General features: G+C 38.2%; 3 protein-coding genes across 6 annotated transcripts in view; all 3 read left to right on the forward strand.

Annotated features, from left to right (window-relative positions):
- LOC110366533 (gastrula zinc finger protein XlCGF57.1) overlaps window positions 1-24,438 on the forward strand; it is a 77,406-nt gene that overhangs the window by 48,056 nt on the left and 4,912 nt on the right. The window contains exon 1 of one of the 2 annotated variants that reach the window (XM_036142265.1): window positions 20,772-21,491. The exons of the other annotated variant lie outside the window; for it this stretch is intronic. Within the exon in view, the coding sequence (XP_035998158.1) occupies window positions 21,377-21,491 (115 nt within the window). The 5' untranslated portion in view covers window positions 20,772-21,376. Of the gene's footprint in view, window positions 1-20,771; window positions 21,492-24,438 lie in introns of those variants that run through there. 2 annotated transcript variants of the gene reach the window in all.
- On the forward strand, window positions 5,848-11,615 carry LOC118564374 (zinc finger protein OZF-like). 3 transcript variants are annotated; one of them, XM_036142287.1, is made up of 3 exons: window positions 5,848-6,223; window positions 6,304-6,508; window positions 9,758-11,615. In XM_036142287.1, the coding sequence occupies exons 2-3, from the start codon at window positions 6,403-6,405 to the stop codon at window positions 11,122-11,124; spliced, it is 1,473 nt and encodes a 490-aa protein (XP_035998180.1). In that variant the 5' UTR covers window positions 5,848-6,223; window positions 6,304-6,402; the 3' UTR covers window positions 11,125-11,615. The 3 variants fall into 3 exon arrangements, with proteins under 3 accessions (XP_035998180.1, XP_035998179.1, XP_035998181.1); XM_036142286.1 differs by having other exon boundaries at window positions 6,336-6,508; XM_036142288.1 differs by having other exon boundaries at window positions 6,339-6,508.
- On the forward strand, window positions 14,026-18,564 carry LOC110366535 (gastrula zinc finger protein XlCGF57.1). Its single transcript, XM_021308172.2, has 3 exons — window positions 14,026-14,508; window positions 14,770-14,994; window positions 16,935-18,564. Exons 2-3 carry the CDS (start codon window positions 14,850-14,852, stop codon window positions 18,155-18,157), a joined length of 1,368 nt encoding a protein of 455 aa, XP_021163847.2. The 5' UTR covers window positions 14,026-14,508; window positions 14,770-14,849; the 3' UTR covers window positions 18,158-18,564.

Here is a 24,438-nt window from a genome sequence, read left to right on the forward strand (position 1 = left end):
ATGCTGTGATTTCAGACCATAATCCCATACAAATGGAATTGGAACTTAATCTTCGTGGAGAAGACTTCAAGTTTTAACCTCCTGAGACCCTGCGCCCACCTCCGGGGACATTGCATTTTTGCCCTTTAACCCACTGGCCTCGTTAGTAGACACTACCAGCGTCCTCTAGTTGTAGGATGACAATATTACACTCATTTGAATGAAAGCAAGATGGCTGGGAACCCAGTAAAAAATTTCTACTGTACAACAACTCTCATAAGAAAAATGGCCAAGGGCAAAACCCAAATTATATTTCATGCTTGACACCAGTGTTTTTATGGACAATTACATCTTTAGCCCAGTGGATCTTTTGATCTTTAATTTTTTTACTGTCAATTATTCATTTTTTTGTAACTCCACTTAGAAACATCGAGTGTGGATTTCTATTGATCTGTCAAACTTTTGTGCGTTGCTGGAAGATCCAGCAATTTTTTTGGACAGATCTGATTCAAGATTTATGAATAATACAATAAAACTGTCAGATATTTCATTAATTTTGTAACTGTCAACATTTTTATCTCACACCATTGGGGTATTTCATTTACTTGTGCTATGTTTTTAAATACTAACCAGCATATTCCATATTTGTTTCATGTTATATTTATCATATAATATTTCTTTAAATTTAGACTTGCATAACTTTCAAATATTTGTTAGTGTATATTTAAATCTGTCATTTTTAGTTTCTCCTTTGAATATTTGTATTAGGATGTTTGTATAAAGTGTTTTTTTTTCTACAGGCATTTCACAATCCTTTTGTCATCCAGGGAGAGCTACTGTACTTTTTGTACTTGTTAAATATTTTCAGTGGACACTACAGTGTTTATTATACACTGTCACATAGGAATGGGTGCCGAGTTTCGTACTTTAACAGGTACTGACTGAATTTTTTCAATACCAGAGAGCACCTATTCACGTAAAATCAAATGGTACCATTTTTCAGTCCTTAAACACATCATTGCGACAAAACAAGCGACTAGTGAAAAATCTAGCGACTTTCTTCTGCTTTATTGGTGATTTCCTGTGAAAGCACCAATCGTTCTGCAGTTATTGTCAGAGAAGAAAAGGAACTGGGGATCCTTCAGGAAGGAGAGCAATCTGCTGTGAAGATTGAGCATGAAGAGAATCAGCAGTCATCAAAACTTCATTGAATAAAAACTGAAGACAACAGCAAGACAGAAGCTCCAACCTGTAGCTCAGCTATACAGGTGAAAACCAAACATGGTCAAAAGGCCTGTGGAGGACCAGAACCTGATTGGGACCAAGATCCAAATACTGAAATACAGCCAAATACTGATAGACATTACTCAGACTCTTCTGACACTGAAATCAGCACGGAGGATGGTGATGATAATGATTACAACCTTTCAAGTTTTGGATCTGAAACCGAAGAGACTGAAAAAACCAAGACGCTTCAGTCAGGGGTAAACAGCAGTGTGGGAGATAAAACTGTCCAGAAACTCTTTCGCTGCCCAGAGTGTTTAACAGTTTACATACCGGCAGTCATTCGTGAAACATCTGAAATGTCATTCAGGAGAAAATACATATCAGAAACCATCAGAAAGCAAAGCTGAGAAGAACATTTTTAATTGTAAAAAATGTGGTGAAACATTTAAGGATATTTTTCACCTTAGATCACATGTAAATATCCACACCAAAGAGAAACCATTTGCCTGTGATGATTGTGGCAAAGAATTCAGGCAAGCACATGTTCTTGAACTTCACGTGAGAATCCACACTGGAGAAAAACCATTTACTTGTGATGAATGTGGCAAAACATTTAGCCACAAGCACAGTCTGAAAGGTCACATGACTCACCACACTGGAGAAAACCATTTAAATGTGAGGAATGTGGTAAAAACCTTTGGTGTTGATGAAGCTCTGAGGAACCACATGGCAATTTATAAAGGAGAAAAACCTTTTGCTTGCAGTAGCTGTGACAAATGTTTCAGACATGTGGTGATCTTCAAGCACACATGTTAACCCACTTAGGGATAAAACCATTTGGCTGCAGTCATTGTGGGGCCAGTCTTACCCGGCAAGGGACTTTGACGAGACACATTAGGCCACACACAGGTGAAAAACCTTTTTTTCTGTGATAAGTGTGATAAAATGTTTTATCGTAACTCAAAACTAAGATATCACGGTGTTTGTAGTGCAAGTTTTACACTCAAGGATAGCCTCAAGAGACACACAGTGAAAGTTCACAGTCAAAATTTTGACACTGTAATAGCGTTCTCTTGCCAGGCCTATAACACAGTGGGGAAAACCCTAGTTTAGAACCACCTTCTTGCTTAGCTTCTGTAGAAAATGTCATATTTTCTCAAGCAGATGTGTTCTAGAAAGTATTTAACCAGATACATGAAGAATAATGGGTTGCTTGTGACTGAAGGGTTGAGGGGTGTGGGCATGGCTGGACTGGCCATTTGGCGTAGCCTACTTGTGCCTGCCTGAGTTAGCTTAGTCACCCTAAACACTGATGCCAGAGACCAGAGCGACAAGACAGCAAGAGATTGAGTTGTAGTAAGTGGGGAAAATATAGGGAAAAGGTATAATAAAGAGTGGGAGTGTGCACTGAAAGATTGGATCCGACCTTAGATGGGAGATGTCTGGAAGTATTCCCCCCTGAATCAGGAAGAGTGAAATAAGCCTATGTGCTCGCAATGTTGATTTAATTCAGTATGCTAATAGTGAGAAGTACAAAAAACATGTACCAATGAACACAGGCTTATGGGTTTCACTGGCACAAAACATGACAAAGTAAAGAAAATTGCTAAAAAAAAAAAATACACTCTTCTTTTCATCAGGGTTTATAAGAATGTTATTCAAATACTTTGAGTTGTTCAAAATTCAATAGTAAAAGTGTTTAGCATAATTTTGCTCCTGGCTATGTATAACACCATAATGAATTAATACATTTATACTATTTACTAGCAGACTTTGTTTACCAGTGTACTGTGTTGCTTGTTGGGCTTGTTTTCTAGCTGGTTGCTTGTTTCTCTCCAAAGATCTGGCAACATTGTTCTGGACCTGGTTCAACTGATGACCAAGAGACTGAGGACAGTTACTATATGAACTTCTGAGTTATCTGAGGTGGAAGGATCACAGTTCTGATGATGAGAAAACGTTTCAGAATCAGAGAGAACACATGAAGACTGTGCAGAGGAAACTGTTGAAGGAGAAAAGGAAACCACAGAATCAGGGAATCTACCCTACGTTCCAGCTGGACCACTTGATGTGAATTTATGCTCTTCAAATTTTCCTGTGCAGAGGCATTAGGTGCTACATTAAATAACATATTTTCTTTAAAGGCCTGCAAGTTTGTTATTATGTCTTGTGCACTTAGGATTGGTTGTTTATAACCAGTAATCCTTATTAATAATGATGTCTAATATCAATTTAAACACAATAAAAAAATCAAATTCTAAGATAACAAATTACACACTAAATATACTTTTTTCAAATGATATAAATTAAATAACTGGAATTCAATGGGAATTTGTTTAGTATGTCCTGCTAGTTGGCAGTAAATTAATTTAATTAATATGTTTGGAAGGTTTAAGTGATTGCAGGTTCTAATAATATCCCATAAATTAGAAATGTTGGGTTCCAGTTATCTTTTTAATAATTGAGTTGTTTTCTAAGGGCTTTAACAGGAGCCAAAGTAATTTTTTTATTTATTTTTTTATTTTTTTTTGATGTGTGAGCTCAAACCTGACCAGTGGCACTGATATGGTGTTATTATTTGTTAAAGGAAAGATTTTTTTCGGGTTGGAACTTTACTGGTTCAATTTGAAACTTGTTGATATAGAATTATGGAATGCTCTTAGATTCTGTTGTGGAGCATTCAGAACACTAGGATTACAAGTTGAAATGGGAGAAACGCCTCTACAAATCAGAAGGCTAAAACAGATGGTAGTATATGAAGTTAGTGTTAAAGTTCACAATAGGTCCTATTTGGTCAAAACTGCAGCATTGAGAATACAGTAAGCCAAATATGGATGAATTGGTAATGTAAAAACTCAATATGCAGGATTAAGTACAGGATTTATGTACAACTGCACCACATCAAAACACCCCACATTAACTATTTAATAATTCATCTGTTCATTTAACTTTGCATAAATTAATCAACAATAGAGTTAAATGAGTTCCAGAATGTAGTATTGTATAACAGTAACCCATCAAACAGTTTTTGGATAAACCTAATATTTACAAAAGGATCAAAAGATCCAGAATTAGGAAATACCAGGGCAGCTGGTTGACAAGTCCAGTCGTGTATACAGATGATTCAGAAATGGAGAATGAATGGATTGGATATGTTGTTCCGGATCTTGGCATTAAAGTTAATAAACGAACAAGTGACAAATGTGCAGTCAATACAGGAGAACTGCTGGCATTGCGTTGCACTGGGTGGAAGGAAATGCACCTGATAAAGTTTTAAATGCTTCTAATTGTAGTAGTGCATTAATAAGCATTAATAAGAACATTGAATCAGAATCAAGGATGGACATATTATTAGAGGTAATGATCAAGTGATGTAACAAGTAATGCTTCCATGGAAGCTGGCCCATATTGGTAGAGGATAATGAGTTGGCCAATGGATTTGCAAAACGTGGTGCAAGAAAATAAATAATAGATTCTCCACTCAGGTATGGGAATGCTGAAGTTAAGAGTATTATTAAAACAAATACGAAGAGAATGTGGCAAACAGACTGCGAATGATGGGATGTCAGGCCATTTCTATTATTTGATTCATGGAAATGTAACAAAGGCAACTGTGTACAGTGGTGAGTTTAGCTGGAGAGAGGACATAGTATCACGTTTGAGACTTGGACACACAGTACTTAGGACTGATAGGAAGACATCCAAATGGGAAATTTGAGTGTTGTAGGGAAGATACGACTGTTGAACACGTGCTTATGCATTGCATGAGACATGAACGGCAGAGAGACATCTTCAGATTACGGTTGAAAGAAAACAAAATCCCATTTATATTTAAGTCAGTATTGCAGGATTGTTCTCAAAGAGATTGTGAGTTTTCTTTAAAAAGACAGGACTATTTTATAGAATTTAAGTTGGAAGCGTTTGACTGACGAGGAGCCTTCTCGGCTCACACCCCATACTGGAAGGTCGCGGTAATGCACCTCCATGTTGTTTGCCGACCACCAATAAACAGCAGAAGAAGAAGAAAAAGAAGAAGAAGAAGAAGAAGAAGAAGAAACAATCCTCGACACCACTGAGCTATATAATACACTGGAGTGCTAATCGCCGTCTGTTTGAACGAGTCGCTTTGAAGCCACCAGCCGCCATATTGGTACTCCCTATTTCCCCCCAGTAACTAGGGAATATGTGCGCTACAGCATCGAATAACGAGGATTTTCCTCATGTTCAGGGGGGGCTTAAGACTTTTAAAATGTCAAATGCCATATACTTTTATGTTATGTTCTAAAAATATCAAGTACTGACAAAGTCGTGTGCTGAAATATTTTGCATTTTATTCATTTAAATATATATATTTAACATTTATAAATATGTAAATAACAATATACAAAAACATATATTTACATATGTGTATACATATATACATATACACATATACACATACTTATGTATACATATATGTATATTTAATATGAATAACAGGTAAAACATTTCAGCACCTAATTTCCTAGTAGTTGATAGTGTTAGTACATCCACTGACTGTAGAATTACCTGTGAAACGTTTTCAAACAGCCAGAAAACTGCTTGTTGTTGCAACCAAATCCTATGGGATTCTGTGAGAGTAGGGAGTAGCAAGATGGCGGCCAGTGACTTCAGTTTTTCGGCAAAATCAGCACTCCAGTGTATTATATAGCTCAGTGCTCGATACGAACTTTGTGGAAATACCCCTCATTACTTGACACGCCCTTCAAAGCCTCGGCTCATCTCATAACATCTTTAGTGTTTTAGACGATTTACTGAACATTGTTCGATCGTGACCACGTCGCTTCAACGCGTTTCTTTAAACCCGCTAAGCTTATATCCAGCGGAAGTTTGCTTCTTCTTAGGAACAAAAACAAAGTGAACAAGCTTATGTGGGACAGACTGAATCCTCCGTGGACACCTCCTCTAACCTTGTTGTCCAGCTGGAGACCGAGAGACTGGGGACAGTTGCAGAGAGGACACAGAGCTGCTGACCAAGGTATCAGACTCTCTGCTCTGCAGCGTCACTGCAGCTCTGCTGCTGTTTACAATTTCTGTTAATACTCTTGATTTGATCAGATGCTGATTTGTTTCTGATTCCGGTTTCAAAGAAGCTACGAGAACACGTGAAGGCTGCAAACTAGGATTGTGAGAAGGAGATTCCCAATTGGAGCAAGAATGTCTGAAATAATGAAGGTCGGAGCAGACAAACTCAGTCTGGTGTCCTCCATACCTGCAGCATCCTCCTCAGAACTGGAGCAGAAACAAGACAACAACGATCTCAGTAAGTGACACACATTTGTTCGTGTAGAATCAATAAAATTACGTTGGGCTGGTGGTTGTAACACAGGGCTTTATATTAGGGCTGTCACAAACGATTATTCCGATAATTGATTATTTTGACAATCAAGTTTTCGGATAAAATTGGAACATTCTGCAGATTTCTTACTTAATTATTTTTGAGTAATAGAATTAAAAAGGGAAAAGCTGTTATGGAAAAAAATCAACATGAGGTGGATATAGTAATATCATCTTTATTGTCATTCAAACACACATTACAATGAAATTTGTTCTCTGCTTTTAACCCATCCCCTTGGGGAGCTGTGGGCCGCCATGTGCGACGCCCTGGAAGCAATCTGGGGTTAAGGGTCTTGCTCAAGGAGCCAGAGTTCTGGGATCAAACCGGGTACTTGCATCCTTCTCTGAGTGCAAGCGCGCTGCTTTAACCACTAGGCCAACACGCCCCATACACCGAGACGCAGCTCGGTAGGCAATTTGGGGTTAAGTGCCTTGCCCAGGGGCACATCGACATATGACAAGGGGAAGCTGGAATTGAACCCACAACCTTCTGATTGGCAGACGACTACTAGAAAATAGCTATTATGGAGCGGAAAATCCACAGACAAGTTGGTCAACTGTATTTGGCTTAAGACATGACTTCTTACATGTGACAATGCTCCCTACTGTGTATATATATATATATATATATATATATATATATATATATATATATATATATATATATATATATATATATATATATATTTATTTATTTATATAGTATAACTATTTTGTTTGAATGTTTTATTCTATATTGTGCACATGAACTCTGTATTTTTAAACAAGTTTCGAAGAGTTATAGCTATTTTTATTTCTTTTTATATTTGTATTGTTCACTGTAAAATTCTTACTGTTGTGTTTTTAAGTAGACTATTTTAAGATCTGTCCAGGGACAACAGATGAAAAATAGCATTTTGGCTAATTCTGGTGCATTTGCAGGCACGCTAATTAATGTACACTGTCCCTGTCAAATAAATAAATAAAATAAAATAAAATAAGAGATCTCAGCCACTCTCAGACCTGCATGTGCGGTAAACGGTTCTGCGACATGTTGATTTTTATCGATTCGTTGTTGCAGCCCTAGGCTAATGGATAATCACATCTCAATTGATCCCTCAATAACCCGATCTCAGAAAGTAAACGGCTTTGTGGTCATTTGCAGATGTCTCACGAAAATAATATTTTCTTTGTGTTATTAGGTTGTCGTGTGTGTGAGTTCTAAACAATAACTGACTTCCTAGACTTATTGACTAAGGAAACGGTGGAGCCATGAAGTTCTTTTATGAAGCACTTTTTTGAGAAACAGAGCAGAGATCACATAGATGGAAAGTAATCACACCCCTCGGTTCGGCCACCAGCCCATCTGCCCTGTTTCTGTCCAGCCTTCATTCTCGCGTCTCTAGTAATACCCCAGTGGCCTTGTCATGAGACAACAACAGAGACATTCATATCCCGGACATTCATTATCTGCACAGTAAAACCCAAGCATTTGGCCTTGGCAATCAGCAGAGCCGTGGAGTTGTTGTGTAGCTGCTTGTGTGCTCTTGTATCTCCAGTCTGAGTTGGCGTCGTGTCATAGTGACCTCAGAAAAATATTCCAATAACAGCGTGTCTGTCTGCTGAAACCAACATTCCCCCTTCCTGAGTCCGTCACAGCTGTCTACTTGTTAGTGTATTTTTTGTTGCTAGATAGACCCGCATGAATGGATCATTTAAAACAGATCCCTTGTGATCAAATAAACACTGAATAAGGTTACAGCTGAACTTTAAAGCCCTCCTGCTTATACGCGCTTATCCAACAATGGCATTTCTCTGCATTCTTTCAGGGTTTAGGAAAGGGAGTGAAAAAAAGCTCTTATCATATGGTCACCATGGCCATATCGAGATTCACTCCGACAGACTCATAGCAGTGTTTCGTTGTGTTGTGCAATTATACACAGTTTAAAGTTATTTAATGTTTAATAAATAACTCTCTGTCTGTTAAGTGTTGTCTGGTGATAATCACGTGTTCTGTTAAACTGTGATAAGCCTCGTGTGTTGTTTAAAGTTATCAGCTCTGCTCTGACTCCGCTACAGACTGGGATTCTCTTGCTGTGTGTGAGAACTTTCTTCTCGGCTTTATTGATAAAGGTTCTTCTACCACAGCACTTATTTCACCTCCTGCTTCTGATCCTTCAATGTTTGTCCCTTGTTAATAGCAGTCTGTCATCTGGTGTGGTCCCTGCAAATTTTAAACATGAAGTTGTGCAGCGTTTGTTAAAAAAAAAAACCTACTGTTTTGGCTAATTTCAGGTCTATTTCTAAATTGCCTTTGTTCTTTAAAATCTTAGAAAAGATTGTGTATTCCAAGCCCATGGATTTTTTGAATGAACAAAATATTCTTGAGCTCTTCCAATCCTGTTTTAAACATTACACAGCACAGAATCAGAGCTTTTAAGAGTTGTTAATGATATTAGCTACTGAGTCTTCTCACTGTGTTGTCCTGGTACTTTTAAATTTGACTGCATCATTTGATACAGTGGACCACACAATCCTGATTGCTCGTTTGGAGCAGTGGGCGGGCATCAGAGGAAAAGCATTGGAATGGTTCATGTCCTACCTGTCACATCGGACTTTGTGTGTCAGCCTTGATTACTCTCTGTCCTCCACTGCTCCTGTCATGTGGTGTCCCACAGGGCTCTGTGCTTGGCCTTCTTTTATTTTCTTTATATTTACTACCACTTGGATCCATTCTTAGGTATTTCTTTCCACTGCTATGCAGATGATAGCCAGGTATATGTCCCCCTCAAAAATCAGACTGTTACTCTGTTAATCCAATGCTAGAGTGCCTACATGACCTTAAAGCACATTTTCTGAAGTTTAATGAAAAAAAGATTGAAGTTATGGTCTTTGGTGGCACTTCTGGATGGGAACTTTGACTGTTTTATGTCGCTATCAAACATTGACACATTTAAAATAAACAGATGATGCTTAGCCTGGCAGTGGAGTAAACCCTGGAAACGCACCAGGCTTATAATACGCTGGGAGAAACCCTGCATTTAAATGCACTCATTCATAGCTGCTTTAATCATTGAGGGAGACCTGAACTTCTAAAGTTATCGTTGCAACAGAAACCTTTGTATCATGATCAAAATTGTATTTGTGTGATTATAAAAGTTCCTGGTTAACCATGATATCCATGTGTCTCCTGTAGGTAAACAGCAGCCGTTGGTGGTTAAAGAAGAGGTTCCTGATCTTTGGAGCTCCAGTTTGGACCAGCAGAACCCAGAACTCCTCCAGATGAAGAAGAAAGAGGAGAAACTGAGGATCCTCCAGGAAGGAGAGCAATCTGCTGTGAAGATTGAGCATGAAGAGAATCTGCAGTTAACTGAAGACAACATTGACTCAGCTATACCTGTGAAAACAGAACATGGTCAAAAGGCCTGTGGAGAACCAAAACCAGACTGTAACCCAGATCCAAATACTCAAAAACAGCCAAATACTGATAGAAATTCCTCAGACTCTTCTGAGACTGAAGTCAGCTTGGATGATGATGATGATGATGATGATGATGATGATTACAAGTTTTTAGATTCTTCATCTGAAACTGAAGCGAGTGATGAAACCAGGACAGTTCAGTCGGGGGTAAACAGCAGTGTGGGAGATAAAACTGTCCAGAAACCCTTCAGCTGCCCAGAGTGTTTTAAACAGTTTACATACCGATGGTCATTCCTGAAACATCTGAAATGTCATTCAGGAGAAAAGACAGATCAGAAGCAACCAGGAGACAAAGCTAAAGAGAATACTTTTATTTGTAAAGACTGTGGTAAAACTTTTAAGAATCATTATCATCTTACATCACATATAACTATCCACACTGGAGAAAAACCATTTGCCTGTGCTGATTGTGGCAAAGAATTCAGGCTAGCACACGGTCTAAACCTTCACATGAGAATCCACACTGGAGAAAAACCATTTATTTGTGGTGAATGTGGTAAAACATTTCGCTACAAGCACGGTCTTGAATTACACATGGTTCACCACACAGGAGAGAAACCATTTCAGTGTCAGGAATGTGGTAAAAAATTTGCCCTCAAAGGAACTCTGAAGACCCACATGACAATTCATAAAGGAGTGAAACCTTTTGCCTGCAGTACTTGTGATAGATGTTTCAGACTTCGTGGTGATCTTGACGCACATATGTTAACTCACACGGGCATGAAACCGATTGCCTGCAGTTATTGTGGAGCCACTTTTACTCGGCAGTCAACTCTGACAAGACACATTAGACGTCACACAGGTGAAACACCTTTTTTCTGTGATAAGTGTGATAGAATGTTTCGTCGAAAATCAGGTCTAAAGTATCACATGTCAACTCATTTAAGAGAACACAAGATATCCAGTGGAAAAGGAAAATGGGTGTGTAACGAATGTGGAAAAAAACATATGCAAAAGGCACATCTTACAGCACACATGTGCACCCACTCAGGAGTAAAACCTTTTAGCTGCAGTTTTTGTAGTGTACGTTTTGTACGCAAGGATAATCTCAAGATACACACAAGGAGATTTCACAGTCAATAGAAACTGCTCATTTCAGGGTTTAAGTGTTTGAGATTCATCACAACAGTTTTTGTTTATAAGACACCTCTGGACAGTTATTTGTTTTACTGTGTTGTCATGTTTCTTTAATTCAAACATATTTACAGCATGAGGGGTTTGTATGAACTTTTATTGTTGAGTTAATTTATTGCTTCTGAAAATGTTTCTGCTAATCCACTTTAGTTAAAACCTCCACATGGTTGGCATGTGGAGTTTTTACGAGATAAGGGTGCTGTTCATCTGGATAATCATCGGATCTCATTTTTCCCAGATTACACCATTGAGGTACAACGCAAGATGATTGCTTTCAACAAGAATATTGCTTTCAAATATTTAATATTCCAGTCGCTACCCTGTTAAACTGAGGATCCGACACGAAACAGGATTTAAGTCAGGCATCACCAACCTTTTAGAAACTGAGAGCTTCATTGGTACTGTGTCATACGAAGGTCTACCTGTACTGACCTTTGAACTACAAGAGTCCATGCTCACCTTAACTTTACATATTATAAATGTTTTTAATGCTTTTGTCATTTTTAAATCTATGTAAATACAAGTATGATTGGAAAGGAAGAGCAACTGAATAAAATAGCATTTTAAAAGCAGCTCACTGCAGGGTTCTACTGTTTCTTTGAAAAGCCTTGAGGGCTCCACATATGGGGGCTACCTGGTGCCCACGGGTGCCATGTTGGTGACCCCTGATTTAAGCTCTTTTCATCACTATCTTCCTGTCCACTTTTAGGATGAGGGATATGCGATTTTCTATATACAAGGCAAGTCCATGCTGTGACCTTAAATGGTTAACCACTGTTACATAAGATGGCGCAAAATTATTAAGACCGTGCCTTCACTGTCATAATTCTGTAATTTTAAGTAATGTCAATTGTACATATATGTAATACAGCTCTTTTTTTTTTTTGGAGCATTATCATATTTTTCAAATCGTTGTCCGCTGAGGGTACCAAAAACTGAACAGGAATGGAGTTTAGCCCATCCTGTGTTTTTTGTTTCCAGGGGCTTAAAGAGTGGGTTTTCTTCATTGTTTCTTGTTTGTGGGGATTAGACTCTCTCTCAGTAAGATTGATGTTGTAAGAGTTGGAAGATGTAAATATTTGTTGAAGCAGGAGATCTTATTTTCTTCAAGTTATTTGCATCTTATGTTGTTACATTTTGATCAGAGTTTTACTTTTTCACAATATTCAAAATGGACAGGACTGCTAAACTCCCTTTCGTTAATGTGTGAGGGATTAACTCCCCCATTAAAAGAAAAGAAGTACTAGCAACAAAACACAGATATTGGTTTTGGCCAAAAGACATATCTCAGAATGCACTTCTCAAGTGCATTCAACACCATCCAGCCCTCCCTGGTCAGAGACAAACTGAATAGCATGGGAGTGGACCCTTGCCTGGTGGCATGGATCTTCAGCTACCTCACAGACAGGCCACAGTATGTCAGGCTGAAACACAGCATCTCTGACACTGTGGTCAGCAGCACTGGAGCCCCCCAGGGCACAGTGCTGGCTCCTGTGGTAGAGTTAATACAGTTAAAATGAATATTTTACCTAGATTTATTTACTTATTTCTTTGCATGCCCTTAAATTTTCTTGTAAAAATTTTCAATGGTTTAGACAAGGCAATATCTTTATTTTTATGGGACAATAAGGTCTCAAGAGTTAGTGAATCTGGACCAAAGAGACTGATTTCTGTTAATCTTTGCTGTTTTGCTTCAATTCTTTTAATTATTTTGTTTATATCTTGCCCTTTAAATGATCTGTCATGTATATGCTAAATAAAATTTTTGCTGTTAGCATTATTATACGAGTGTGTGTGTGTGTGTGTGTGTGTGTGTGTGTGTGTGTGTGTGTGTGTGTGTGTGTGTGTGTGTGTGTGTGTGTGTGTGAACCATTCACGAGCAGACTTGCTCAATCAGTTCAGTGGATTTACTGACTTTTATTTTACATTGGAAGCTGTTAAGTTTTGTCTCTAAAGACCGTCTGATTCAAAAATGTGTTCACAGTGAGATCTCCTACGCTGTGTGGTAGATGTCTGGTTTCAACCAGGGGAAAAGCAGAGACAACCAGAGGGAGGATTGCCTACTAATTTGAACAAAGATAATTTCACTCCAGTCATTAGACCACATTTTTTGATGTTTTCGATGTTATTACCCTGCCAGGTAACTGAAAATACTTTCCTTGTTAAATGCCTGAAGAACACTATGTATCAGTGCCCAGCTGTAGTCAGTCTCCGCCTGGTGAACTTTGAACTTTGTGTACAGTGACAGGAAACACAGAAACTGTGTCCTGTTGATTCATCCTACTCATCAGTGAGATGAGTAGGATGAATCAACATTAGTTCTTTGGTTCATGCAAGTCAAACCCAGGACTACAGCCTTCCAAAAAAGAACCACAATTAACACAAGTTAGAAAAAAACTTATATACAAAACAAACAATGTGTACAACATAAACAGATGATCAGAGTTTGATTTTCAAGGTTGACCTATGTACACTACAATGATCTGTAGTGTAGTTCTTGGTCATTTTATGTTTATAATAGCGATTCAAAAAGACTTAACCACATTTTCCCAAAGTAAGAGTTGTAGTATGATCCAGATGAGGTTATCTATGTGTTATATGAGTTTAATGACACTAAAACATTTTATAGTGTACTTATTGCTCATTTTACACATGATAAAACATGTGAAAATGTAGAACCTATCTAAATGATAAAACCTGACAGAAATAAAAGCCCTTTATCCGAAGCTATTTGATTTATAGAGCAAAATGTTATTTCTAATGGATTTCTTTTCTATCCTACACCTTGCAAAAGGGACATTAATTAATATTTTGTTTCCATTTAGGCTTTGGGAAATTCCGAATCGGAACCTTCCTGGCCATTCGTTGAGCAGGAGGACGTAACCGGATGTAACACGTTAGCTTGACTAGCTTAGCCTGAACAGTAAATCGTTTTTAAGTTTGTGCGAAACAAGTCTGTGATTGTTGCTTCAGACTATTTAGTCGATGGTCTTCGTGAAGATTTAGCTTTTACGGATTTCGTTTAAACCGCTGAGATAATTTTCGGCAGAGGTTTGCTGTACATAATGTAATTAGCATTTGGTAGCAAAGCAAACGGGACTATTAGCTGCTTAGCTCCATGGTGGCAAACAGCAGGGATTTAATGGGTGTTTTCAGCGTTGACTCTTTTAAAGGTTAATGGTTTAGTGTCATAAAACGAGTCCATAATCCGACTTTGTGAGACTATGCGGGACAGACTGAATCCTCCGTGGACTCCTCCTCTAACCGTGTTGTCCAGCTGAGGACCGAGAGACTGGGGACAGTTGCAGAGAGGACACAGAGCTGCTGACCAAGGTACCAGACTCTCTGCTCTGTTGATAAACTTCAGCTATATGTTGATTTGTGTCTGATTCCAGTTTCACACAACAAAAATGACTTGGACATTTAAAAAAAAAAAAAAGCCTATTAGAACACGTGAAGGTTGCAAACCAGAGTTGTGAAATGGAGAATCCCAAGTGGAGCGATAATGTCTGAAATGATGATGGTTGAATCAGACAAACAATGAGCTCTCTTCTATATGATCAGATGTTGGTTTGTGTCTGATTGTTGTTTCAGGGCGCAGAAAATCAGAAGACCCAGGTGATATGACTGTAACCTTGATCTGCTGGAACATGTGAAGGTTTCAAACTAAGATTATGAAAAGGGGAATCCAAGGCATACAGAGGATGTCTGAGGTGATGAAGGTCGAAGCCGAGGAACCTGGAGGACTCAGCTTGGTGTCTCCCCGACCTGTGGCATCCACATCAGAACTGGAGCAGAAACAAGACGACAAAGATCTCAGTAAGTCACACATGTTTGTGTAGAACCAAGCAAATTACGTTGGGCTGGAGGTTTTAAACTGGGCTGTATATTTATATTACACACTGTGCCAACGATTAGTTCATCCTTACAAAGGAGTGCTGCTGTGCTCTGTGGACACAAATCTCGTCCACAAATGTGATTAAAAACTGGGACAAATCATAGCATGACAAGCTAGGTTGACTAGATCTCAAATAACCAAATGTGGAACAATAGGATGCTTGTGAGGGACAATGTGGGAAACATTACAATAATCAGTCTCTGCTTAGTCTGTTACTGCACAGCAATGAATTATCACGACTCACTAGTTTATAAAAGGCATATTTAAACTTTTTTGAAGTTTAAAAAAACTGTAAAAAAAATGGAATTACCTGTCCAGGATGTGACCTCTCGCTCATTAACCGCTGGTGATAGTCAGCAGCACCTGAGCAAAGCAGCTTCACAGTTTTACTGAAGAATAATATATCATCCTCTGCCCTCCTGTGGCTAAAATTACAATTTAGACTTTGACATGGTTTACATGTCAAAAAAGTGTTGAGTGGATACCGGTGTGCTGAGTGCAGCCGATCAAGCTCCAGGAGAAAATGAATGCACAATGATTGAAGCGATTGTTTTCTGAAAACACCCCGCTACCTTTGATTGGCTGGGTTATGATCACGTGGTATCTCAGCCAATCAGCGTTGCATTGAAGCATACCTCTGGGCTTTTTATTCGTTTTGTTAAAGGCGGGAGGCAAAACACTTTAAAGGTACATGCTGCCACCTAAGTGTGTGAGTGTGTAACTTCTGTAAAATAGAAAAAAAAATTCTATTTTGTTTAGTTTATATTCAAATTGTTAATTTTCACTCATGTTAAGAAAATAAAACAAATAATCTGCACCTGTTTTGACGTCTTTATGATGGCCAAAAAACTAACAAGTTTGATGTTCAAACATTGGCCTCGCTTGCTTGTCATCCATAATTAGTTATCGACCAGCTGACACAATATAGACATGATCTATACGTCCATCATACGTGTAATGTTAAGTGGGTAAAGAGTCAGAGAAGCTTAACTGGAGCGCACTATCTGGGATATACAGAAATAAGATGGGAGTTTATTACAGCTGGTTGGTACAAGAGGGAATGACAGCACTGCCCCACTCATTGTGACGCAAGCTGTCTGCTATGAGATCATGAAATATGTCTGGAAAAACAGTAGTTTTCTCAGTTTTTTCTTTGTTAAATTATTTAGTTGTTTGAATTTATAGCTTAGAAGTTGTGTGTGAAAAGTCTGAGAGCTTCACAAAACAGTTAAGGACTGAAAAACGGTGAAAACTGTGATGCAAAATTTCCCGGGCACCGCTTAATAGCAGCCCATTGCTCCTGATGGGAGGGTTTAAAGGCAGAAGACAAATTTTCATTGGAATGTACAAAAGGTGCAATGATGAATAAAGATTATTATTATTGAAAATCACAACAGCATATAAAGAGCAAAAAACATATAAAGTATAGGATAAAGCATAATATTAAGGCAGTGTTAGAAGTTCTTCCAACATGACAAAAAAAACTACCCGCACCCTGATCTCTCCTCTCCAGCTCCAAACAGTGAGATATTCAGTAACATAGCAGAAAGGTGCACCAAATGATTTCCATCTCCAGAAAGCAGTTTCCCACTCATATTCACAAACTGCCTAATTACCTCTTCTGTCTGCTGTTGATAAAGAAGAGAGGTGAGAAAAGAAGAGGTTTAAAATCTTTATGGTAAAGCACCAATATTTCCTCCTTTTAAAGACAAACTAAAACAATGAATACCTACTATTATTAACATGATTGTTTTTTTTCTTACATTTGAATGAAAGCAATCATTTATTTTTTGTGCTTTACATAAGCTTTTAGTTGTTTGCAAACTATTATTGATGTCCATGTGTTTTCCAATATTTTCAGTACGTCGGGTTTTGGTGATTAAAGAAGAGGTTCCCTTCGACTGTAGCCCCGTTTTGTACCAGCACGACCCAGAGCTTTCCCACATAAAGGAGGAAGAGGAGGAACTGTGGGTCAGTAAGGATGAAGAGCAGCTCGCCGCAAAGACTGAAGATGAAGAGACGGCGGAGTTATCAGAGTTCAATCATCTCAAGGCTGAAGACAACACAGAGACAGAAGATCCAACTAGCAGCTCAGCTGAACAGATGGAAACAGAATCAGATAGAGAGGACGATGAAAGACCAGAAACAGGCGGGAGCCCAAATCCAGTATGTTCTTTTCAACAAAGTACGGTGACACTTAACATAGGAGCCAAAAGGCCTAAACTCATGGCTTTTACAGGAGAAAGGCCGTTTTGTTGCAATGTTTGTGGCAAAAGATTCAAACGTAAGACTAATCTTAAACTACACATGATGATTCACACTGGGAATAGAGAGCATAGCTGTGACGTTTGTGGTAAAGGATTTAAGGAAAAGAGTGCTCTTCAGACACACATGAGACTCCACACTGGAGAGAGACCCTTTGCCTGTGATAAATGTGATAAAAGGTTCCATGCAAAGTCAAATCTTAAAACCCATCAGAAGGTTCATTCAGGAGAAAAACCTTTTTCATGTGACATTTGTGGCACAAGATTTAAAATTAAGGGAACTCTTAAAAATCACATGAGGATCCACACTACAGAGAGGCCATTTGTATGTAGCGTGTGCAGCAAAGGATTTTCACTTCAAGTTCACCTAAAGAGTCACATGTGTGTTCACACAGGGGAGAAGCTGTTCCTTTGTAGTATTTGTACTAAAGGGTTTTCACAACAAATTCATCTCAAGATTCACATGCGCATTCACACGGGGGAGAAGCCATTTATTTGTAGTGTGTGTACTAAAGGGTTTTCACAAAAAGAGACTTTGAAGAGACACATGTGTGTTCACACGGGAGAGAAACCGTTTATTTGTAGTGTTTGTAGCAAAGGATTTTCACAGAAAGAGACTTTAAAGAGACACATGTGCATTCACACTGGTGAGAAACCATTCGTTTGTGCTCTTTGTACCAAAGGATTTTCACAGCACATTCATCTGAAGAGTCACATGCGCGTTCACACAGGAGAGAAACCATTTGTTTGTAGTGTTTGTGCTAAGGCATTTTCAAAACAAGAATCTCTAAAGAGACACGTGTGTTCATTCAGGAGATAAACCATTAATTTCTGGGAAATGATTTTTATACAAAAAATACCGACAAAATTCCAAAGTAGGCATCAGATTTATCCAAGCTTCTTGGTTACATAATACATACATATGTCAAAGTTTTACTAACAGTACATAGGGACAAGCATCTGAGATGTACGAACCCTTAAAGCGGCCTTTTCTGCAAATTAATTAAAATTACCTTGTAGGACCATAGAGATGATCAATGAAACTATTATCTGCTGGTGGCTGACTGGGATTTCACAAGTATAAAGCCTTGGTAGGGTGTTTGGCTCCAAGTTTATTAGAATGTTTGACATGACATGTGAAAGTGACGTTTTTATGGACCTAAAAAGAAGTGTGATGATCTTATTTGTTTTTTCTCGTATTAAAGTACGCTTAGTTGGTGGACAGAGTACATGACCTTATTTAAAACTGTTTTTGATCTTGTTGTGCATTGTTTTACTTGTTTGTTGTTATGTTTATGTATTTGACTTCTCTCCAGGGAATGTGTCTTAATCTCTTTGTAAAGTTTGCGATAAGTAGAGATCAGCATACCCCTTACCATTATTCAAGGGGTCTCCCTGCCAACCACACCGACCGCCCCTCCCAGGAAGATCACGGCGTGTAGTAATTTAAAATATGTAAGAGAGATCAGGAAAAGGAGTGCTAAGCAAGCAAGAATGTCTATATTTTTAAAGCATGCTGATTTTTGTGATGATGGTAGCACTTACTCTCCCCTGAGCAGCAGGAGTAATTCTCCAATTCCTGGTGCAAGTATACAAATTAACCCAAGCGATTCATGCCTTGCCCCTGACACGCAGCAATTTAGTAGTTTAAAGACTGAAATGTGGAGAGAGATAGTAAAAAAGAAATAATAAAAGAAACATTGATAAATGGTTTGTACAGCGCTTTAACTAGTCTGACGACCTCCAAAGTGTTTCACACTACAGTTTAGTCATTCACACACATTTACACCCTGACGGTGGTGAGCTATGTTAGTAGCTACAGCTGCCCTGGGGCAGACTGACAGAGGAGAGGCTGCCATACATCAGCACCACCAGGCCCTCTGACCACTGCCAGCAGGCAATACGGGTTTAGTGGCTTGCCAAAGGATAAAACGACAGAGACAGTCAGTGCAGAGGATCGAACCGGCAATCCACCAGGACGAACTCCCGAACCTCTGTGCCACTGTTGCCCCAGGATAAATAAGAGAAAGATGGAGAAGAACAGACAGATAAAAAGGACACAGGAAGACAGGAGTTAAATTGAAGTCAATTTTTAACCTGGCAGGATCAGTCCAATAAGCAGAACCGGGCCCTTATTGTGAACCAGTTTTTTTATGCATCTTGTTGCCGTTTGTGTATCTGTTTTGTGAGGAGGTTGTACACGTATTTGTTCGGGCACGTGACAGAGGAGCAATGTTGGCTGTGTGTTCATTTTCTCATGGTCTCAAAAGGGTATCATATTGCACGGTTAGGTAATTCATTACATGATCGGTCCCACAACCGATATGATGCAGAAATACATTGAACGTTTTTAAATTGAACTTTCCACTGAACGACAGTGCATGAAAAGTTTATGTGAAAGGAGTGAAAGGTAATATTACTTTTGAGAAATGTTTGGCTTGGACTTGTCTATCTTGAAAGCGTATACTGTAGCAGCACATCCTTATTATCACATCAGTCATTTCTTATAATGTGCCCTAAGTGTTTATTCTTGTTTCCCCTATACAATAACAGTCAAACGTTTGGACTCCCCGCTGTCATTCAATGGCTTTTTCTTATTTCTACAACTTTCTACATTGCAGTTACATGAAGACATCAAAACTATGACTCTAGAGTATGTAGAATTATGTAGCAAACACAAAATCGTGAAATAAATCAAAACATCATGGTTATTTATTCTTTTTTAGCTTTTTCAAAGTAGCCCTCCTTTGTTTTTGATTGTTGCTCTGGTCACTCTGGGCCTTTTGTCAATGAGCTTCACGAGGCTAGTCACTTGAAATGGTTTTCTAACTGTCTTGAAAGAGTTCCCAGAGTTGTATTAAAAATAAAGACTAGCCATTGAATGAGAAGATGAGTCCAAACTTTTGACCGGTAGAGTATAACTGCTGGTCTGACATTGAAAAAATTTAAATATTATTTATAAACCAATTTTGGCAATCCTAACATTCATTTTGGGGTTGAAAAGAATGTAATTCTGAATAAAAATAGATGGTATATGTTCTGTAATAGGAATATCTGCAAGTAAAAAACATGAAAGGAGACCTTTCATGTTTTTTACACTTCCAAATAGCCAATGCGGATGAGTTTTATTAATTTAGTAGGGGAAGAGTGGACATCTTTGTATCGGTTTCATCCTTTAGTTGTTTGATTTAGTAAAAAAAATGTCTGACGCGGCGACAATAAAATACTGATTACTCTGATTCCTGTAAAGCTGAGATTTTTTTTTTTTTTTTTTGTAAATTTGATAACCTGAACTGTATCTATGTGCTTTTAGAGTTAAATAGTAATTGTAGTGAGTTAAAAAAAACCTAAATATTCCATAATGTAGCAATGTAATGGTAATGGCCGGATTTCCAGATATGTTATATTTTGAAAAACTAATGGTTGACAGCGGAAATTGTTCTTCACATCAGCGTTGGTACCTGTCACTGATTGGTCAGGGAGGAGGAAGGAACCGGAAGTGGCAACGTTAGCTTGATTGGCTAAATCCCGAGAAAACGTCTTAGAGTTTGTGCAAAATTATTGTGTAATTAATTTCTCTGGTTGCGTTCAACAAGCTTTGTCAGGATATCATTTAAATTTCTTTGTATTGAACAGTTGTGGTTATTTCTAGTCGGAGGTTTTGCAGTGCATAATATAATTTGCCTTCATTAGCCAAGTTCATGGACTGAAAGTCTAAGCAGATAACAGCAGTGAAGTAATCAGTGTTGCCGACTTTAGCGCTACAAGTCGAGTCCACAGATTTGATTTGTGAAGCTGTGCGGGGAAAACCTTGTTGCCCAGCTTAGGACCGAGAGACGGGACATTTACAGAAACCTAAGTGTCAGATTCTAGCTTCTGCTCTGCCTCTGTTTAGATGCTAGTTTTTGCCTATTTCCAGTTTCAGGCAGAGGAAGAAAAGGACACTGGTCAGGCCTATATGGCTGAACCCTTCTCCTACCAGAACATGTGAAGGTTTCAAACCAGGGCTGTGAAAAGGAGAATCCCAGGTGGATCTAGGATGTCTGAGACGATGAAGGTTGAAGCAGAGGAGCCTGGAGGACTCGGTTTGGCATCTTTCCTGCCTTCAGCATCAACATCGGAACTGCAGCAGAAACAAGACAGCAAAGATCTCAGTAAGTGACACACATTGGTTTGACTGAATTGGAAATAACTGGAAGCTATCTAAAACTCCACAGTGAAAGTTATAATTGTGTAAACATTCCAGCCATCATTGCAGCAGAGGCAGAGTACAGCCTGCACGGGTCAGATGTCCTGTAAAAAGTCCCTAAAATGGTCCACCAGCTAAAATATAGTCAGTCCAGTTTCAAAACAAAAATGAAGCTTAATTCTGGCTGTTCAGTTTAAAAAATGGAGGGTAGAATACAAAAAAAAAAAGAAAAACTAATAATAATACACAGAAAAACTAATAAAAGTTCAACTCAAAAAACAAAATTACGATAGTTGGCACAATTTGAGAATTAATATATTTGCTGACAAGCACCCAAGTTGGACCACTTCTCGCTGGCCAGGGATTTGAAATATTGAATGCAGGCTAAATTATGTGAGGAAAGACAGTCATTAGGCGTTGGTTAGCTTATATATAAGTGAGGTTTCCCAGCAACAAAATTTTGCTCCCTTATATGTTGACATGAACTGATAAGGTGAATCATTAAACATTTTTGTCATCTAATAACTTGGAGAATGACATGGAGAGTGACAGATTGTTGTTTATCAGTCAAACGTTTGCAGCATTCTCTGCACTGCGCCTAAAAGTCTATGAATGTCTGATTCCTCACCAGGGGTCCGTTCTTCGTACGTTGCTTAAAACATCCGAGATCAAATGACACATCCAAGATTATTTCATCTGGCTAATCATGATCCGGCTAATTGGGTTCTTCAAACACACCTGTTGTTTATGATTAGTATGGCTGGATTGAGTTATCTGAGACAACTGCGTGTTCATGCGTTTGTATAAAAGGGAAAATGTATCGATAGTAGAAACAATGATCAGCAGCGCTGCTATTGGCTGTTCAGCATGGCCAAAGAACGCCCACAGTTTTTCTCTCAAGCAGAACACGAGCTTTTAATGGAAGGTTATGCTTAATTTGAGTAATTAATTAAAACGACAGGGAACACCTCAAAGTCTGCTAAAGCCAGGAGAGAGGGCCGGCAAAAAGCAGCAGACAAATTAATGTGTAAATACTGTCCATGGTAGATGTTTCTATCACATTCTACAGCATGAATTTTTTGCATTTTAATAATGATATTATTTGTTCTTTTATATCAGAGCCTCCACGGGACCCACTAGAACATGGGGACAAGTAAAAGTGAAATACAAGAATATTCTACAAAATGGTAGCCTTTAATTATTATTCTTTATTTTAAAAATGCACTTGTTATGTCAAGAGATCCAAATTTCAGTGTCATTCCTTAGACAGTGGAAGTAAAGGACGCGTGCAAACTGGGAATTTTACCAAAAAAAAATCTTTATCAATAAAAAATGAAAATCTTCCTTTTCCAAGTCATCCACAGTTTACACGGTAAAACTGTATTGCTCCGTGTCTAGATAATCCATCCATAGTTTTTTCTAATAAAATATACGGCTCGACAGGAAGCAAGCCTTTCAAAGTAAAACTAAACTTCACAATAAAATGGCCTGAACAAATCTTCTTGCTGAATATGATAAAAATAAAAAGCAAACCATCATACAAATAACTTAAATATTTTTCTATTTATGGCTCTAACACCACTTTTTCCTCTTTAAAAGCCACTGTTAAATGATGTGTTTGTCTGTTTATAACAGCCACCAAGAGAAATCTCTCTACAATTACACTGTCACGCTGCACTAAAGGATCCTCTCTATTGCGCAATACGCGATTAATTCGAAAAACTCTGCAAATTATTCTTGCACCTTCCGCAACAGGTTGCTGTCGTAAAAATGGACATGGCTACGACAGACTTCCCTATCTCCTCCACTTATACAGCTGCGATCTAATCCTGTTTACATGAAATAAGCCTGCTCTCAAGCAGGTTTAAGCTGGTGCACATGTTGCTATGACAGCAAGTCCAGGATGAGTTTCGAAGAACCGAACAATCCAAGATCATGCCAAATCGTCAACAATCAAATCCAGCTAACTGAGTTAGTGACGTACGAAGAACGGGCCCCTGTTGTTTATCAAATCCCAAAAAAAAAAAAAAAAAAATGTGTCATTGAAGATACAGAAGTTACCTCAAACTCCCTGTATTCAAATACTCAAACCTAATCTGTCAACCTGGTTTAATAATGTATTATAAACAGACTTACAAGCATAAATGTAGAATAAAAAATTATTTGTATCTTATTTGGTCGATCAGGTTGGCTGGTTTTGAGAAGGCTCAGTCTAAAACAGAAGCTAACCTGTAATTTAGGTCTCCGCCAAGCATCAAAGAAAGTAAGCTCAGGCCCGAAAGGCATTTAGAAAACCTTGAAAATCTGTTAGAAATTTATAGGTTCAACCAAATCCATCTTGAAAAGATAAACAACTTGGGGTTCTAATTTAATGTTCAAATTTAATTTAAAACCTTTATTATGTTCTTTGATGATATCTTTTTACATTTTAATCATTAGTTACACCATTTCATTAATAATCACAATATAAAATATTTATGTTAAACCTAAAAAGTAGGGATTTCCATAACCAGCCATAGCTTTGGTTGATATTATTTAGGCTATTAACTTATCTAGCTGGTGCTCGAATCGTTTCTCTGCGTTTAACTATATTCTAATTTGCTGTTTGGTTTGGATTTGCGCCATGATATTGTTGGTGTTCTGATTTAGATGTTTGGTTTTTGGGAGGTTTTGCAAAACTGATTTTATTCTCTTCTTTGTGCTGTTGTCTTCTCACCTTAGTCAGGGTTCCCCTGGAGAAGTCAGTATACAGTGATTCTTGAGATAAGGGACAAAATGGGTCCAAGTTTTGCTCCAAAATAATGTAACTATTTCTAAAGCTTGTGTTTTCCGATATGATAAACAGGGAGCCTGTACCTTGTTTACAATGTACAGGCTCCCTGTTGCAAATTTATTTAGAAAATTAAATTTTT

The sequence above is a fragment of the Fundulus heteroclitus genome, chromosome 10 (assembly GCF_011125445.2).
Source record: "Fundulus heteroclitus isolate FHET01 chromosome 10, MU-UCD_Fhet_4.1, whole genome shotgun sequence".
NCBI classification, from domain to species: Eukaryota; Metazoa; Chordata; class Actinopteri; order Cyprinodontiformes; family Fundulidae; genus Fundulus; species Fundulus heteroclitus.

Excerpts from the sequence above, each read along its gene's own strand:
- LOC110366535 (XM_021308172.2), top strand. The coding sequence starts at position 14,850 with ATGAAAAGGGGAATCCAAGGCATACAGAGGATGTCTGAGGTGATGAAG. Across the intron at positions 14,995-16,934 it reads ACAAGACGACAAAGATCTCA|TACGTCGGGTTTTGGTGATT; the intron begins GTAAGTCACACA and ends CAATATTTTCAG.
- LOC118564374 (XM_036142287.1), top strand. The coding sequence starts at position 6,403 with ATGTCTGAAATAATGAAGGTCGGAGCAGACAAACTCAGTCTGGTGTCC. Across the intron at positions 6,509-9,757 it reads ACAAGACAACAACGATCTCA|GTAAACAGCAGCCGTTGGTG; the intron begins GTAAGTGACACA and ends TGTCTCCTGTAG.